General features: G+C 40.4%; 1 protein-coding gene across 6 annotated transcripts in view; it reads left to right on the forward strand.

Moving 5' to 3' along the window:
- iqsec3a (IQ motif and Sec7 domain ArfGEF 3a) overlaps window positions 1–17,666 on the forward strand; it is a 113,365-nt gene extending 95,699 nt beyond the window's left edge. For 2 of the 6 annotated variants that reach the window (XM_034075036.2, XM_034075037.2), the window contains 7 exons: window positions 1,235–1,374; window positions 4,510–4,635; window positions 6,251–6,350; window positions 6,681–6,839; window positions 8,497–8,589; window positions 9,362–9,405; window positions 13,847–17,666. In XM_034075036.2, coding sequence (XP_033930927.1) covers window positions 1,235–1,374; window positions 4,510–4,635; window positions 6,251–6,350; window positions 6,681–6,839; window positions 8,497–8,589; window positions 9,362–9,405; window positions 13,847–14,407 — 1,223 coding nt within the window. In that variant the 3' untranslated portion in view covers window positions 14,408–17,666. Of the gene's footprint in view, window positions 1–1,234; window positions 1,375–4,509; window positions 4,636–6,250; window positions 6,351–6,680; window positions 6,840–8,496; window positions 8,598–9,361; window positions 9,406–13,846 lie in introns of all 6 variants that reach the window. The other 4 variants (XM_034075038.2, XM_034075040.1, XM_034075041.2 and 1 more) reach the window with 4 other exon arrangements.
- Window positions 17,667–17,676: the final 10 nt, after the last annotated feature.

The following is a 17,676-nucleotide window of genomic DNA, read 5'->3' on the forward strand; positions in this document are numbered from 1 at the left end:
CCCTTTAAGGAATCACCAAGCATACCAGAACATGTTGTTAGGGGGTGTACAGTACATACATCTAGAGATCTAAATCAAAGTCACTAGTTGTAGGGTTTATAATCTGGGGACCATGAATGCCCAACCAACTGAAAAAAGGCAGCGAAGTGATAAGGAGTGCGATGAAAGCATTTTAAAAGGGGAGCCACTCTGCAAAGAAATTGTAACTTATTTATCTGACACTTTACACACATCTCCCCCGGGACATGTCCTCCACTCCCCCTGACTCCATAATTTGTAGCGATGTCTCGGCGGTGTCCCATGGTGCCTCACTGTCACCGCCATCACTTGTGGCTCCTTCATTTTCTCCAACCCATCCTGCCCCATTGAAATCGCAGCATGGTACAGCTGAGAGCGTATAATGGGGGGCAACCTTTCAGCCTGATGGCATGCAGCTCTACTTGCGTCCAAATGCCAGCGCTGTGTTCCAGACAGAACATCTTCTACGGGTGTTACCCTTTCCCTTGCCAATTAACCTCCTCTCACATTGCCTTCTGCCATTATTTAATGAAGACAGTGAAAGACAGAAAGCCAAAGACTGACAGACAAGATAACAGAGAGCTCTCACTTGCACTGAGGAATTTATTAGAATGTATTACATTGTTAAATACTGACAGATTTTTCACGCAAGATTTATTTTTCCTCGTGCAAACCTGTCAGTAAAATATATCTACTGTCATGTATAAACATGTTGTCTCTTTTTGTATCAGGGACACAAACCCTGCTGTATGTAAGCAAGAGTAAACACTATATGGCTCCTCTACCATTGGTCGAATCAGAATCAGAATTCCTTTATTTGTCCCACAACGGGGACATTTACGGTGTTACAACAGCAGAAGACACACACACACACACACACACACACACACACACACACAACACACAGATATAGTGCAAATAAAAGGAATACACGTACATATTAGAAGTTATTAATACAAAATCACAATATGTAAAAAAAACAAATAACAGCTAAGTACACCATGGTAAAACAAGTAGCAATTTAAGTGACCATATACAATTATAAGAGTAGCTGGTACTGTTTACAGAAAAATAAAGCGTACATTGGATATATTGCACATGAGTGTGTAATGCAACACTTTTTATATGACAGGTACGACACACTCCATATTCCTTCTGATGCAACCACCCTGAGATGTGTGTATAGTTGTGTGTAACCGGCCTCTTCCCATCATAGGTGTTGATGACGGAGCAGATATCCCCAGAGACATGGTGGTGGGAATCTATGAAAGAATACAACAGAGGGAGTTACGCTCCAACGAAGACCACGTCACCTACGTCTCCAAGGTGGAGCAGTCCATTGTGGGAATGAAAACGGTAAGGACACATTCTCAATGTCTGGGTAGACAGTCGACTATTCATCATCCAGCAGGAAAAAGCAACATGATCATTCAGAGTTGTTTTGGTTGCCAGCTGAATGCAAGTCCAATATGAACTCACTTTGAAAATATTCATTATCAAAGCTGCAAAATGCTCTGCTATGTTCCTCAGCTAGTCACTAACTTTTTCTTTCTGCAATCTGGTGCTTATCAGATGGAGTTCATTTGGTTTATAATAGCTTATTGACTTGTGGCAATTCGTGTAATGTAATTCCAACTCCACTAGATTTTGGTAGCCACGAAAAATGTGGATTATAAGATTATAAAAAATATTAATAAAAACTCATACATAAACTATGATACAGTATATACACTGAACAAAAATATAAACGCAACACTTTTGTTTTTGCTCCCATTTTTCACGAGATGAACTCAAAGATCTAAAACATTTTCTATATACACAAAATAACCATTTCTCTCAAATATTGTTCACAAATCTGAAAAAAGCTGTGATAGTGAGCACTTCTCCTTTGCCGAGATAATCCATCCCACCTCACAGGTGTGGCATATCAAGATGCTGATTAGACAGCATGATTATTGCACAGGTGTGCCTTAGGCTGGCCACAATAAAAGGCCACTCTGAAACGTGCATTTTTGCTTTATTGGGGGGGGTCCGAAAACCAGTCAGTATCTGGTGTGAGGGGTAGGGTTAGGGTTAGGGGAATGTTGTGAATCGAGTGGCCTGTGTTCGTCGTCCATAACATACGCCTGCCCATACCATAACCCCACCACCACCATGGGCCACTCGATTCACAACATTACCCTAACCCTAACCCTAACCCTACCCCTACTCCTCACACCAAATACTGACTGGTTTTCGGACCCCCCCATGCCCCCCCAATAAAGCAAAACTGCACGTTTCAGAGTGGCCTTTTATTGTGGCCAGCCTAAGGCACACCTGTGCAATCATCATGCTGTCGAATCAGCATCTTGATATGCCACACCTGTGAGGTGGGATGGATTATCTCGGCAAAGGAGAAGTGCTCACTATCACAGATTTTTTCAGATTTGTGAACAATATTTGAGAGAAATGGTTATTTTGTGTATATAGAAAATGTTTTAGATCTTTGAGTTCATCTCATGAAAAATGGGAGCAAAAAAAAGTGTCGCGTTTATATTTTTGTTCAGTGTAGTTATATGTGAATATAGCCAGTAGTAGTAGTACATACAGTAATTAAATATCCTTTGAATATATTTTAATGCCAATACTTTTGTACTTCTAAGTAAGATTTTGTTTGCAGGACTTTTACTTTTAACTGAGTATTCTTACACTGTATTATTGCTACTTTTACCTCAGTAAAATACTGTACTTCTTCCACCTCTGCTTATGACTATTGTTTTAACTCATCCTGTGGATATGTTTATAGAGATGTTTGTGTTTCGGCCGTAGTAAGTCTGAGACGGATGTTTAGCTTTATAATTGACTCTGATTCCTGTGGGAATGTGCTCTGAGTGCCAACTGATAACACTGAAAGGCTTTTTTTAAATGATTAAACAGTTCAGGGAATTGTTTTTTTTAATCTTATCAAATCCATTTCAATCAGTTATTCATGGCATATAGTTCCAGGGTAAACGTTGGTGATTTGTTTCCCATACACTCTGGGAATTGACCACATCACATCCACTATACAAAAGCCAATATGGAAAATGATTAACATTTTGAAAATGCACTGAGTTTATTTCATTGTCTGGAACCTCTCTTCATTTATGATACTTAGGTACCAGTTTACAATAGCCTTTATAAAACGAGCCTTTAAGATGATGTCGGTGATGGATGAATAGCCACAGGGGGAGTGTCATAGCCAAACATTGATGGATTGGTGTGACTGGAAGGGACTATTCCTGTCCATCAGAGCTGTCTGTTATAAAAACACTTCTTCCTTAGAAAGGCTATCATGAAGATGTATGAGGATGTTTTTTTTTTGCTTGGTGTAAATACTCTTCTTAAATTGTTAATCGTTGGGAAATTATTTGCAACGATTAACAATTGTAAAACCAATTTCTATGTAGCCATTCATTAATTGTTAATCGTATGAGTAAACTGTCCTGGCTCACCGTTTCTAAATAATCCCATTAGAACAAGACCGTGTTCACTCTAGATGCAAGAGGCATTTCCAGCTAATGATGTCTCTACATGTTTCTGACATTAGGGTAATGAGAAACCAGGCTGGCTGTGAGTGTGTGGACCCTGCAGATATGAGGGATAAGAGAGGCTGTGTGTGTACTCACTGCACTGTAAATAGTCCACAGGGATCAGAGAGAATAAAGATTGAACATGCACAGAGAGAGAGCTGAACAGAGGCTGAGGATAGTTATTTTCTTTTCATGAAGAGGGGATCTACTCCACACCGACTGACAGTCACGCAGCCGCTGTTTGGATTCCTGCAGTGATCCAACACAGAGACAAGCACAGAGACGGAGCGTGTAAGAGGCGAGGACATGATTAGATCAGTCTCCGCCATTTTTGTAGTGTAATCTGCTGTTTCAATAGACCTCCACCTTCTATAATCTGATTCAGCCTTACATCTAGAGCTCGACAACAACAATAACAACAAAATGTAGCTTGACCTTGCTTTAGAGGACTTCTCGGGTTACTGGAAGAAGCTAAAGCAAGCATCACAAAGACTGTAGTTATACATTTAATGTTCTAAAATGATACGTTTGATTGCACACATCTTAGCTAGCTAATATAAAAAGGGTGAGATGCAAAAAATGTAGAAAATGATCAGAAATAGTCAACCTGCATATATTCACATTTTCTTCACAATCTTGCATAACCTTGAAACAGCACTTGTGGTTCTGCAATTCATGTTTTAAGACTCCTAGGTCAGTTTTCAATGTCATTAATATTTCTCAGTGAAGTGTGCTTAATGAGTTTTGATCTGACACTTCAGTCCCAGCTTTAAACTCAGTGAATAATGTGCAGTACTATTTAAAGTCTTCCTGTTTCACTTCAACACACTCTACCCAGTTCCTCTGAGGGGAATGTGTCTCTTTCAGCCTCTATTTCTTCAATGACTGTAAAGCCTCTCAGAGCGAGTGAAGCTTTAAACGCCTGTCCCTCTGTCTGCAGGTTCTCTCTGTCCCTCACAGAAGACTGGTGTGCTGCAGTCGACTGTTTGAGGTGACTGATGTCAACAAGGCCCAGAAACAGGCGGCGCACCAGAGAGAAGTCTTCCTCTTCAATGATCTCATTGTGGTAAGTTAACAAGGAAAGATTCATATTAAAAATCCATATTTGTCATACTGTTTATGTTGCTCCCAGTTGTTCTTTAGCTGCCTCTGAAGCGGTTGTTTCTGCTGCTCCGTGGATATTAAAGCCTCTTATTCTGTTGTGACAGCTGCAATGAGCCATCACCTCCTTTCACTGAGGGCTCCCTCTCTTCCTTTATTTTTCATAACTCGCGTCTCTCTGGACCTTACTTTTTTATTTTGTATTAAAACAAGTTCCTTGACAGTGAGTCGCACACAACATGGAACAGATAGAAAAAGCAAAAAGTACAATATAATGTCCAATTACATGTTTACAATATGTTCACTTTACTATACCTTCTTTTTTAAATTATTCTAATTTCTCAGAGTGCATACAAAAGTCAAAAGTATTTACTAACAACATAATACATTATAATAAAACGAATAATGACAATAAAGACAAATAAAAGATATGAAGATGACAAGGAGAAAAGGAAAGGAAAGGAGAAAGGAAGTAAAGACTTATAACAGGCGAGTACTTTGCTAAATAAATGTCAATCTTGAGTAGTTTCGCTGTTATTATTTCCATATGGTTTACAGCCATAATCTTTGCCCACAGTCTTTGGGGCCATTGGTCCAAGGTAGGGACACCATTTTATGGGCTATAAATACATTTTGTCTTTTCCAATTTTAACCCTTGAAGGAACTTCCCTAAAATCTGCCTTTGTGGTCCCGGCCCTCCCTTTTTAATAGTACTTGGTAGCATGTACAGTTAATACGGGAAGATCTGTCCCCAACAGAGCAGCTTTAAGGGCCAGTTATAAAGTTATGCTTCACAATTTAGATAAGTTGTTCACTTGATCATGTCGATTGGAACATTATCAAAGGTTTAATGATGGGTATAATTAACATTGAACTCACTCCAAAAAACACAGCCTGGGTAAAAAAACACGGCTACTCTACTTCTCTCTTTCCTGCTAAAGCATAACACGTCATCGGTAGCTGCTGGAAAAAGAGGTGAGAAGGCCGATTCTGAAGTAGAAGGTAAAAAAGCAGAAGAGTCTTCCAGCCCAGAGGGGAATTCTGTTAATTTGGCACTTAAAGTTAGCGTTGCGATACTTTCTGTTTTTTTCTCCTGACAGCTTTGAAAGCAGGGCAGGAATTGTCTTTGAAAGCTTTTGCTGGGGAATGAAAGTGATGGGGAGTTTTCTCTTTGAATTCGGCCCCTGTTCTAGCAGCATAGATATGCAAGAAGTGTTTGAAGTGCCGATGTGATGTATTAGTTTAAAACAGCTCGCTTGGCAGATTATGCCCCTCACAATTGCGCTGAAAAACATTGCCCCTCATCTTTCTCTACCCGAAGGTCGTTCGATAAGCACAATAATATCTCTAATACATCCTGAAATGAGGTTGACAAGGTGTTGTTTTTCACAATCGGAAACTGGTAGTGAACATTAATATTGACTTTCTGCTCTTTCAATATATTTTAAATGATCAAACAGAGTGTTTCTATCAGAGCTATTTTTCTTATATGGAAATCTCAATGATAATCAGAAAGACATTTGTTTTTTGAGCTGCTCTCCTGTCTCTCACCGTTATTATTGCTTTCTGATTGTGTGCAGATCTTGAAGCTTTGTCCAAAGAAGAAGAGTTCTGCAGCCTACACCTTCTGCAAAGCAATGGGCCTGCTTGGCATGCAGTTTCATTTGTTTGAGAATGAATGTAAGTCACAAAGTCTTGCCTGCAGACAGCTGCCCATGTCACAGGAAGTGACGTGAGCAAGGGATAAAGGAGTTATGACCATATTTTATATTATCCCTTTATTTTATATTCATGATGATAGAAATGCATTATTATAGAACTGGTCGGTCCTATAGAAATGTGTCACATTAATATTGCCTTTGCACTATCTCCAAAAGAAGAATACAATGACTTTTTAAAACATTTCCCTAGATGTAAATGTTTTAAAAAGAAAAACTAGCTAATATATTGTAGACAATTCTTGAAATGTCTCTTCTTATTCTTTTCTCAACGATCCCACATCGTTGCCAGACTACCCTCATGGCATCACCATCCTCTCACCGTTTGGCTCGGACAAGAAGCAGGTCCTTAACTTCTGTGCCCAAAGTGCAGAGGAGCTGCTTAAGTTCATAGAAGATCTGAAGGAATCAATCGCGGAGGTGTCGGAGATGGAGCAGATACGCATCGAGTGTAAGCGTCTTTAAATGGTTTCCCACTTTATAATACCACTAAGACTGAGAGAGAGAATGTGATGGGTACATGGGACATAAAGAAGGTTCATATCATTCTTGGATTGATCCTAATTCTCTGTATGAGTGTTGTTGCTGCTGCATGTTCATTATACTTGTGCAAGCTTGTGTCTACCAAGTATTTGGTTCCTCTCTGGCAATGAACAATGCACCCAGCATCATCTTTTGACCAAATCATAATCTCACATCTTGGAAAATGGCTGACTACAGTGAATGATTACACTGTGTGGGAAATGTTAAATATAGTCTCTAGTACACATGGGTCAGAAGCCATTCCTTTGTTTTGTATTATTCGTTAGCGTGCGGTTGCAGGCTGACTTTTGCATTTAGTTTCCTTTGGCGCACTGCAGCCCTAACAGACGGCAGCAGGTAGTACACAGGAGGTGAACGGAGGCCAGTGTTCCTGGAAGCTGCCAGGCACCTCAGTTGTTTGCACATATGACATTCTCCAGACAATACGACATGCACGTACTGAGACCCACATGAAAAAGCAGAGTATTCAGAGCCCGGCTCCTGCCAGTGGGCCTCAAAGAGAGCATCCCTGCTGGGACATGACGCAACTGCATTCCGCTTCAGAGAGAGGAAGGGCCAGCAACATACGGGGGGGGGGGGGGGCAGGGCAGTAGAGTGGAGCTAGGAGAGACAGCTACTGTGCACAAACACAAACTAACGCACACATATAAGAAGTCAAGTTGAGAACTATTTGTTAAAAGATATATAAAAACCAAAGCAGCACAACATTTTCCTCAAGAAATAATATAAAAAAGTTTGAAACAAGAAGGATTTCTGGCAGCTCTGTCGTCTCCGAAGGGTTTTGAATTGTCGGCACATTAGCAAACATGCCTGCGGATGTTTGGGCTTCCCTCTGTGAGACAGGAAGGAAACGGTTTCTTATTATTATTAATACACGGTGCATTTTCCCTCTATCTGGATCTTCATCATTATCAACATCTGTTTATGATTATTTTAAGTCACAGTTACATCTACTCTAAACAACAACAACAAAAGGCTATTCTATGTCAAATTAGGGGCACAAACGTATGAAATGTGATAATTACAGGTACGTTACAAATATCAATAAAAGTCCTGCACCATTTAACAAACTTTTTTCAATTTCCCCTATAATTTGTGACAAAATACATGAAAGCTTCTTTGAACGCTCTGTTACATGAAGCTTTAATAAACGACCAAACAGGTCACTTCCTGTTTAGTTTGTCACATGTTTGCCACACTTGCACCACAACGAAATGAAGGACATTGTGTGTGGCACTCTAAATGTGGCTCCTGGCAGTTGTGCAGTAACAAATTTGAATTCATGGAGGTGTCTGAGACAAAACAACATGTAGTCATCATGATTGGAAATGACATGCAATTACCATCAAGTGTGAAGTGTAATTAGAAAGATTGCGTTTGGAGATTAGAGGCGAGAGTGGGAGGGGAAGGCAATGAGAGCGTGTGTTCGGCATTTGAAATAAAGTAGAGCTATGTCGGTTAATATTCTGACGCCTACACCTTCCGCTGTACCTGTCTGTCTGTATAGCTCCTTCTTCTGCCATAGTGTTGATGTGATCATCGTGTTTGTGTTGTGTTCTCTGCAGGGGAGCTGGAGAAGCAGCAGGGGGCCAAGGCACACTCGGTGAAGAACAACGGCACCCAGCTAGAACTGCGTGGCAAACAGGGCTCCCCATCAGGTGTGTGAGTGAGTGTGTGTGCACCTTTTTAATTCCATAACACACCTCGCCCTCAATTGCATTCATTTTCCCAATGTTGCAACAAAGTTTAACCACGGCTGTTTTCATGAATTCATTCATTGGGAAAATATATTTTATACCAGGGCTGTCAAACTCATTTCAGTTCAGGGGCAACATACAGTCACAATAAATACTCCATGGTTCCCTTTGGTTTAGTTAAAAAAAGTTCATTCGGAAAATGTTCACATTTAATTAACTATATTTTTACACTTGATTATGAGCAGCTGACATTTCTTTAAAAAAAAAAAAAAAAAAAAGTGCAATTTCAACAATCTAATGCCTCAGTTGATTGCAATTTCAACAATCTAATGCCTCAGTTGATCTTTTAAAGACAGTAAAAAGGCCAAGGCATAACCGGTGTCTGGACCTGAACAATATATAAATGTACTTTATGATCATAACAACTTGTTAAGATCTAGAAATAATTGTACATTCATTTACACATCTATGTACTGTAGTAATCCTGACCACCAAGGTTCAGTTATCCTGCGTTGTACATTTATTAACAAAATACTTATGTTATGTTAAAAATTAAGTTAATTTCTTTGTCATTTTTACACTTTTCAAAGTCAGCTGGCTGGATGATAATAAAGGGTCCTGTTTTCGTGCTCTTGAAAACATCTTAGGACTCAGTCATAATAAATGACAGTTTAACACAGACATTTCGCTGCCACTTTCGTCTCTTTTCCCTCCATCTTTCCCCTCTGTCCAGGAAACCAGGAGATGGATGACCGAAGTGGACACAATGCAGTAGAGGTAAGTGCTTAGTGATGTGTCCCATGTCACTGAAGGTAAGTCAGTGCAGAGGGTCATTGCCAAGGCAGGATGAGATAGGATGGAACCCCAGGAGTAGTCATCTCTCTATAGGGCTAGAGGCATCAATCAATCAATGTTTATTTATATAGCCCAATATCACAAATGTTACATTTGTCTCAGTGGACTTCACAGTTTGTACAGAATATCAGCAGTATGACAATACGACACCCTCTGTCCTTAGTGGTGAAGAGAGGCTGAGAGAACGAGTGATGCAGGGTAAAGCTGCGGGCATGGGAGGTAACCCGACCGAATGTTAGATAAAAGTACTCCCTTGACGTACAGAAATTAAAGATGGTTGGTTTGGGGGGAACTAATAAAAGTCTCACAGTCAGGTTTTACCCACTAAAATGCATCACACTCAGCGGCTTAAATATTATCTTTAAGCCTAAAAAGTATTGCTTGTAATTAGTTTCAAAAGCTTAGATAGAAATGGTGACTCCTTCAGGGCACTTAAAGGAAAAAAAGAGAAAGCAGCCATTACTGAAAAAAACGGTGTGTGTGTGTGTGTGTGTGTGTGTGTGTGTGTGTGTGTGTGTGTGTGTGTGTGTGTGTGTGTGTGTGTGTGTGTGTGTGTGTGTGTGTGTGTGTGTGTGTGTGTGTGTGTGTGTGTGTGTGTGTGTGTGTGTGTGTGTGTGTGTGTGTGTAGCCAAATGCAGCACTTAATTAACACGGTAACATGCAGGCGGAAAGATTTAGCGCTCCTTTGACCCGGAAACGTCACCTCCCCACCCCTCTGTGAGATCTCAGTGAAAACATCTCATGCGAACATTTTGAGCAAGCAACTACATTACCCATGGGGCTTTGCAATGTCCATCCTAGTGGCATCAGATGACCTTTTCCTCGTCTTTTCTATTAGAGGGCTGGAGCGAAAAGATAAATACACCCGGTCAATTTGACAACTGTGGCTGTTTAATTCTCACTGGTATGTTGGGGTGTTAATCTTTACTCAGGTGCTGGTTAGAAGTAAGTAAATACATATACATCACACCTAAATGCTTCATAGCTCTTTCTTTTCTGTAGAGGGACAATAAAAGCAGAGCAACATGCACTTAGCTGCGCAAGAGACATTTAAAAAACGTTCAGAAGTCTTCATGGTTGTCTGAGCTACCTTCTCCAGCCGTCTTCCCCTCAACCATGCAGTCTGCAGTACATGTCAGTGACTGGTTGGGAGCCGTTAGCTGTCCAAACACATTTATCTTAGAGGTCACACAGAGGATACTGCTTAAACTGGCCCCATAGATATAAGTGGCCAAATCGGGATCTTCAGAAACATCAATATCCTTATCTGAATGTGTTTAACCAACATTATTATTCCTCTCCTTGTTCGGATGGGAGACGGAAGTGGGCGTGGTTTGTACTGGAAGTCACTTTAAAAGGGGAAGAGTTTCATTCCCTACACTGAAAAAACTGAAACGTTGACTTTAATTAAATGTATTATGTCAACAGATTACACATAACTGTATTACGTTAGTTGAAAGCAATAATATTAAGTATTAAAAATTAGATTCAACTTAATATTATTGCTTTCATAACCTAATACAGTTATATGTAATCTGTCGACATTATACATTTTCAAAGTCAAAGTTTCAGTTTTTTCAGGGTACAATCATTTTCATTGGCAATGCAATTTGTATACCTCAAAAGCATTTAATTGTAGCTTTTTATTTGTCCCTCTCTCACTTTAACTACGTTTTATTAAACCCATCACAAGAACCCTTAAATAAGGACAAAACAATAATGCAAAAAACGACTTGGTTCATTTAGAAAATCAATTAAAAAACGTTTAACCTAATGTGAACGTGTCAATCATGATGTAGTTTCTCACAAAATGGCGACTGTTTGACTAAGGTCAACGGTAGTTCACCATGCTATATAATAGACTTTTAATTTGGTTATCTGAGGTAAGAAAAGCTGCTCCCATTTTCTTACAAGAGCTGATATAACTCTCATTATCATTTGCTCCTATTCAATCTGCCAACCACTATTTCTTCTTGACGACTTGGCACATACTTGTGAGTACAGCGTCAATGAGCCTTTAGATATAAGGACTTAGCTGACTTTCTGGTGCCTTTCAATAGTTTGATTTCTGAGGATAAAGATTGTTTTTCCCCAGATGACCAAAGGAATGTCAGTGCTGGTTATACGATGTCCTTCACTTTAATCACAATTGAAAGAATATTTTCAGTCTGAAATTAAGAATATGTAATCTAAAAAATAAATTCAGCACGTAACATAACATTGTGTTTTCGTATAGACTAATAAGAGTTAAATATTTGTATTTCTATTACTGCAGAAGTGCTGGTAGTTCAAAGCGGAGCTAGCTGTAGCTAAGCTTATAGGGATACTTCTTAAAAACTGCCCCTACTATTTTGTTATTCAGAAAAAGGCTGGCTGACTGATTTACAAAATAATGAAACATGTATGTCTACAGAGAACCCTTTCTCCTAAAACATTTTGTTCCCGACTACTAAACTGCATTCTCAATTACGTTTGTGGCTAATGTATTTTCTACCGGATCAAAGTCCCAGTTCTAAACAAGTGGTTAGGGTTTGGGTTTGGGTTAAAGTTGTAAATTGAAACAGAACACAACAAAAATACAAACTACTTTTTCTACGTTTTAAAACAAAACATCAAGAACATTCATGGAATCAATTCTGGGAGCTGGCAGAGTTTAAAAGGACAACTACTACATCGTGCTCTGTTTGTTTGTCTCCATGGGAGGAGGATGGCTTTATTTGTGTTTGGTTTAGCTTTGAATCAAAAACGTGCTCCACCAGGTTAGTGGTAGTGCGGACAGCCGATGACTTGCAAGGGTGTAGATTGAGAAAGACAACATTTTCAGAAGCACATGGCTAATTATTGCGCATGATGCATTTTACCAACTACCTATACATTAATTGTATTGTACCTTGTTGTTAGCTTTGGCTGGATATGTTGATGTCCTGCATTTATAAAAAAAAAAAAACACTCCAAATATCAAAGAATTGTTCTGATTTTTCAAAATCCCCTAGTTTAAGTCTCAAGTCTTTGAACGGCTAAGTCAAGTCTTGAGTCAAAAGGCACATTATTACAGTATCCTGTCTCATACAACTACACTGCATTCTTGAATATGTTTTGAAGGAAACATATTTTTTCCAGATATCGAGCCAAGTATTTTAAATGTTCTACATAGTAAGCTAGAGACTCTTACGTAGCTAATAATAAGTTGGCTAGAAGAAAACTATAATAGAAAAAATATATATATTTATTGACATAAGTCTGTAGTGGGTTTTCAAAAGGACATTAAAATGAGAAACGAAGAAGATACATCAATACAACAATAAGGTATATTTGTAAGTGGCTTGACAATGTGAGAATGAGGTTCTATAAATGGCCGCCTTTGTGAATGTTTATATTTGTAAACAGATCTCACAAAATCCCCCAAAAGGCAGGGTTTTAAATAAAAATAGAAACAGGGTGTTGTGTTCGAACTGGTAATTGGACTACTCTATTTAAGGTGACAAACATACTATGCACCCTATCCATTTACTTGCGAAAAATATAAAGGTAGTGTCCTTGATGTGCTTTGGCCGCAAACACATTCCACATGTTGTTCCACCACACACAGTAGGCTATGCATTTCAAATGGTTCTTGTTCCTCAAAATAATTTTGGGCTTCGGCATATGCTTTTGAAGAACTGCAGTATAAGGTTGCTTGGAAATGTGACCTAACTCCTAAAATAGGCCACATGAAAAGCCTCCAAGGCAGGGAACGAGAACGGGAGACAGATAGCAGAAACAGACTTTGAGGTTAGAACAGTTTGAAGACAGTTGAAATAAATGTGACATACAGAGGTTTGCGTTCTGGTGAGTGTTGCCTGTGGACGTCTGTGCTTGTCGGTCTGCTCACCTCCTCTCCTTACACCTCTCCCTCTTCTCCGTACGACCTCCGTCTTTGTTCTGGTCTCCCCAACCCCACAAGTCTCCCCGTGTCCGCTGTCACCATAGCGCCAAACAGTGGTTTTGAAAGGAGACACGGGGGCCCTCAGTGTCCCCTTTGGAACCATCAGGCCCCTTGAGTGGAATCGCACCCCGTTCCCCCCCACTGTCCTCCCCCTGACCCCGGTCACACACTGCTGCTCCCAGCATCTGAGCTACACTGTTCCCAGTACCTGTGGGGGTGGAGGGGGGGGGGGGGGGAGTGTGCAGTAGTCACAATGATTTTAACACCTCCACCGAACCCTCAACACCTACGCCCCCACGCATGCCTTGTGTGTGTGTGTGCTGTGCGTTCATCACCCCCCACCCCCCCAAAAAAAAGAAAAGAGGGCTTGACGGATTGTAGAGGAGGAACCAGTTTTATAACATTTGATGCTGTTCTCTTGGCTGTTTTCTAAACTAGGTGTCAATTCACAACAGGCTTCAGACGTACCAGCTCAGCAGCACGGCTCCGAGTCCCGAGAGCGTGGCCCTTCTTAACCACCGGGGGGAGCTGCTCTTCCAGCAGGGGCCCCAGGGGCTAACCTACGGGCCGGTGCCTCCCCCTCAGCACCCGCAGCTGCAGTCAGCAACAAGCACCCCCGCCCATCACCTCCACCTCCAGCAGCACCACCAGGCGGCCGTCAGCATGTCTGATCTGAGGCCCGACACACTGATCCAGTGTCAGCAGATCGTCAAGGTCTTCATGCTGGACAACAGCGGCCACGGACACATGGAGGCCTTCCTCAGCCAGACCCCCACCCACCACCACTACCAGCACCACCACCACCACAGCCACCACCAGCTCAGCCACTCGGCCGTGTCCACCCCGGTGCGCTCGCCGGACAGCTCTCACTGCAACGACGGCCACCAGCCCCCGCTGCCCCCCCCACCTCCGCCTTACAACCACCCACACCAGTACATACCCCCAGACCCTCGCCTCAGTCTACACCGGACCCCAAGTGGCTCACGGAGCATGGTGTAAATAAATAAATTAGTAGTCTTTCCCTAAAACACCCACGTTCACACACCCTAACCCCACCCCTTCTCTACCTATTTAAAGAGTACATAATGTACATATATACATACAGATGAAAGAGCTATAAAAAAAAAATGAAATCTCACTTATATGCATATATTTAAGGAAAGAAAATAAACTAAAAGAAAAAGTTTCAAAAGAGAAACGGAGAAATAAAGTGCATATATACAGTTTTACTTGATTCCACATGTATTTTGAAATATTATGTAGTTTTAACAAATTTCTAAAACTTTTTGTCAGTTTTAACTCTTGCTAGGAAAACACAGATATTCCGTTTCTGGATGGATGTCTTCTCGTTGCATCCTCAACAACAACAGAAATGGACTGGGATGGATCGACACCTTCCAAGGACCCTCTGCTTCTGTCCGCTCTCTTCATCCCTCATGCCTACTGTGCTGTATGTGCGCCTGCGTGCATAGTGAACACTTACTGAAAACCTGTGCCAAAATACATAGCCTCCACCTTACACTTCTTCTTTCCACTTGATTAAACGCTAGGGCTAGAAGAAAATACAAATAAAAACTCTATCCTTTACTTTAAAACAGCCCTTTCATGCTTCTCCCTCAAGGACCACAAAAAAATAAAATAAAACTGATATTCCATTAAAAAGAAAACACTATCTCCGGTTAGTGCTGTTTTATGTTGGTGATTGAGAGTCTTCTCTCTTCTTCTCTGCTCCCCTGGATAAAAAAAAACTGAAGAAGAAACGATATCCTGCGATAAGCTGCGTTTTCCCTCCGCTCCTCTGTTGTGTTGTGGCTCTCTATCATGAGAAAACACTCAATTGTCACTCTCCATCGATCATCCTACAGTGAAGTATGACAGGAAACAAAGGCGACCAATCACATCATAAGGATGCTGCCAAAACCAAAAAGTCGGCCCGGGATTCTCCTGTTGTTTGTCTTTCACTCTCCACGTGTAATATCGCTAACGCTTCCCAGGAGTAATGCCACATGTTTTCTGCTGATGGCGGGGTTTTTTCATACGCTGAAATTGTTTCAGCTGCTGAAACTGCTCTCGGATTTTTCTAGAACTCGATACAGCATTCACATGTAATAAATGTTGTACACTGTGCTGTCATCTGTGGTGAAACGCTCCATCGCTTCTTCAGGGACATCGCCATGAATTTCCATGAAGATTGCTTCTGCAACTGTTAACTGTCAAGATCTGTGTTCTATTATGGTTTGCGTAAAAAGCGTATTCAACCTTTGTGTGTTTTCCCCACAAAACATCCAGACACTGTCTCTTTATGTCCGTGCATCTCGCAGGTTTGGTTTCAGATCCTCTCTTTTCCCTCCTAACCTTTCAGTCTGACATTTAGAAAAAAATAACTAAAGAGGCACACACACAGCTTATATTGCAAATGGTGGCATTAATGGTATTGTTTGTGCTGTTTGCAAGCCTGCTTTAAATAAGCATAGGACAAAAAGAATGCATTATCTGATCTCTTTCTATTTCACCCCAGCCTAGATTGTAAATATCACATTGGAGCAGTGTCGGAAAGGACAACAAGCTGCCTTTAGCCTCGTCAAAATGCTATTACCCTGTCACACGTCCCTCATTCGGAAATAGGTCAACATCCATTTTTTAAACAATAGTCCCACCAGGTACTGCGTGAATAACATTCGATTAACTCAGCGCCCATCTGACCCGCGCCTGTCTGGTTTGGTGGTTTATTCTCAAAGAGCCACTGCAGGGAGGTCTCTATCACATCTTTCTTTGTCCTTTTGCGCTCAACATTCCCTCCATGGAAAGACAGAGGTTGCAGGGGAAAAAAAGGCAGAGATAAGAGTGTTTGACCTCACAGTAGCATCCTAACTTTCCTGTCAACAAATCCAACTTCATGCTTTCGTTTCACGGCACAATAAGATGAATTAACGCTTTCATTAATGAATAAAGAGCTGTTATGACAGTTTTGTTATTTTTTACTGGCTATGAATAAACGTATGAAGGTTACGTAATACAAATCAGTTGCAACAGTTCTGACATTATGGATTTTAGAGGGATGTATGATGATTGTATGATTGCTAATTTGTTTAGATCGAAATTCAGATATACATGTGATATCGTTTTCTCATGCATGCCATCAGGCCTATTGAACTTTGATTCCCAAAGGTTTAGATTATTTTGTGCATGACTGAATCTGCTGTGAGCATACCAGTGGGAAATGAGGATGACAGATTTTTTTGTTTCTGGGCTAGCCAAAAAAAAAAGAGCAAACAGTCGAACAGAAAATGGATTTACAACAGCAAATGTAAGGCCTAACAATGGCCATTTGTGTGTACCTGTCTGTCTGTCACAATTCTTTAGTTGCAAACTTGGTAATGTGTTGAAGCTTTTTGGGGAGAAAAATACATTCTTTGTGTGAAATAAAGTGAAAATGATGTTTATGTTTGAAAGGAAACCAATGTAGCATTTTGGGAGTGCAGCATATGATATCGAAGTGCAGTAGTGGCTAACTTTCTTAAAGAAATTAAAAAAAGGGCTCTGCCATACCAGTGCACCGCTTCATAAAAGCCATATCGACTTGGTCTGGCTCTTCAACACTGTGTTTGCTCATATAGTTCAAATACAAATGACATATTTAAGGTAAGAACAGGTGGAAACTGAGTGTAAAAGATATGAACCATCACCTCCCTCCTTCTCTACCTGTCTGTCTGCAATATATCAACATGCTATTAAAGATGATTTAAGTCTATTCACTACAGTGGTTTGTTTTGGTTCTTTTGATTTTGTGGTTTGAATTTTTGAAAAAATGAAAAGCCACCAATTTGTTAAGACTTGCTATGGAAATATGTTTTATTTTGAAAGGGTGTAACCAAGACTCATATCAGCAAAAAAAAAAAACAGTAAAACAAGAAAGAGGAATCAACATGTGCCATATCCTCCTTCATATACATAACCTCTTCCTTGGTTAAAGCAGTTATAATCAATATGTTCACTTCGTTATAATAAACCTAAAGAACATTATAAGCAAACTCTGCTGTATAAACGGTTTCACATCAACTGCTAGATGTGTATATAAGGAAAATATACAGGTAATATGTCAGTCTTTTGTTTCGGACTGGTTTCTGCTGCCCCCAAGTGGCCAACAATGAACTACAGCTTTAAGGAGTCGTGTTTCTTAACCTTCTGTTTTTTTGTAATATTATTGGACTGTTTGTAGCATGTAACCATAAATCAGAAGAACTTATCTTTAACTTTACTTATTGTGC

The sequence above is a fragment of the Pseudochaenichthys georgianus genome, chromosome 23 (genome assembly GCF_902827115.2).
Source record: "Pseudochaenichthys georgianus chromosome 23, fPseGeo1.2, whole genome shotgun sequence".
NCBI classification, from domain to species: domain Eukaryota; kingdom Metazoa; phylum Chordata; class Actinopteri; order Perciformes; family Channichthyidae; genus Pseudochaenichthys; species Pseudochaenichthys georgianus.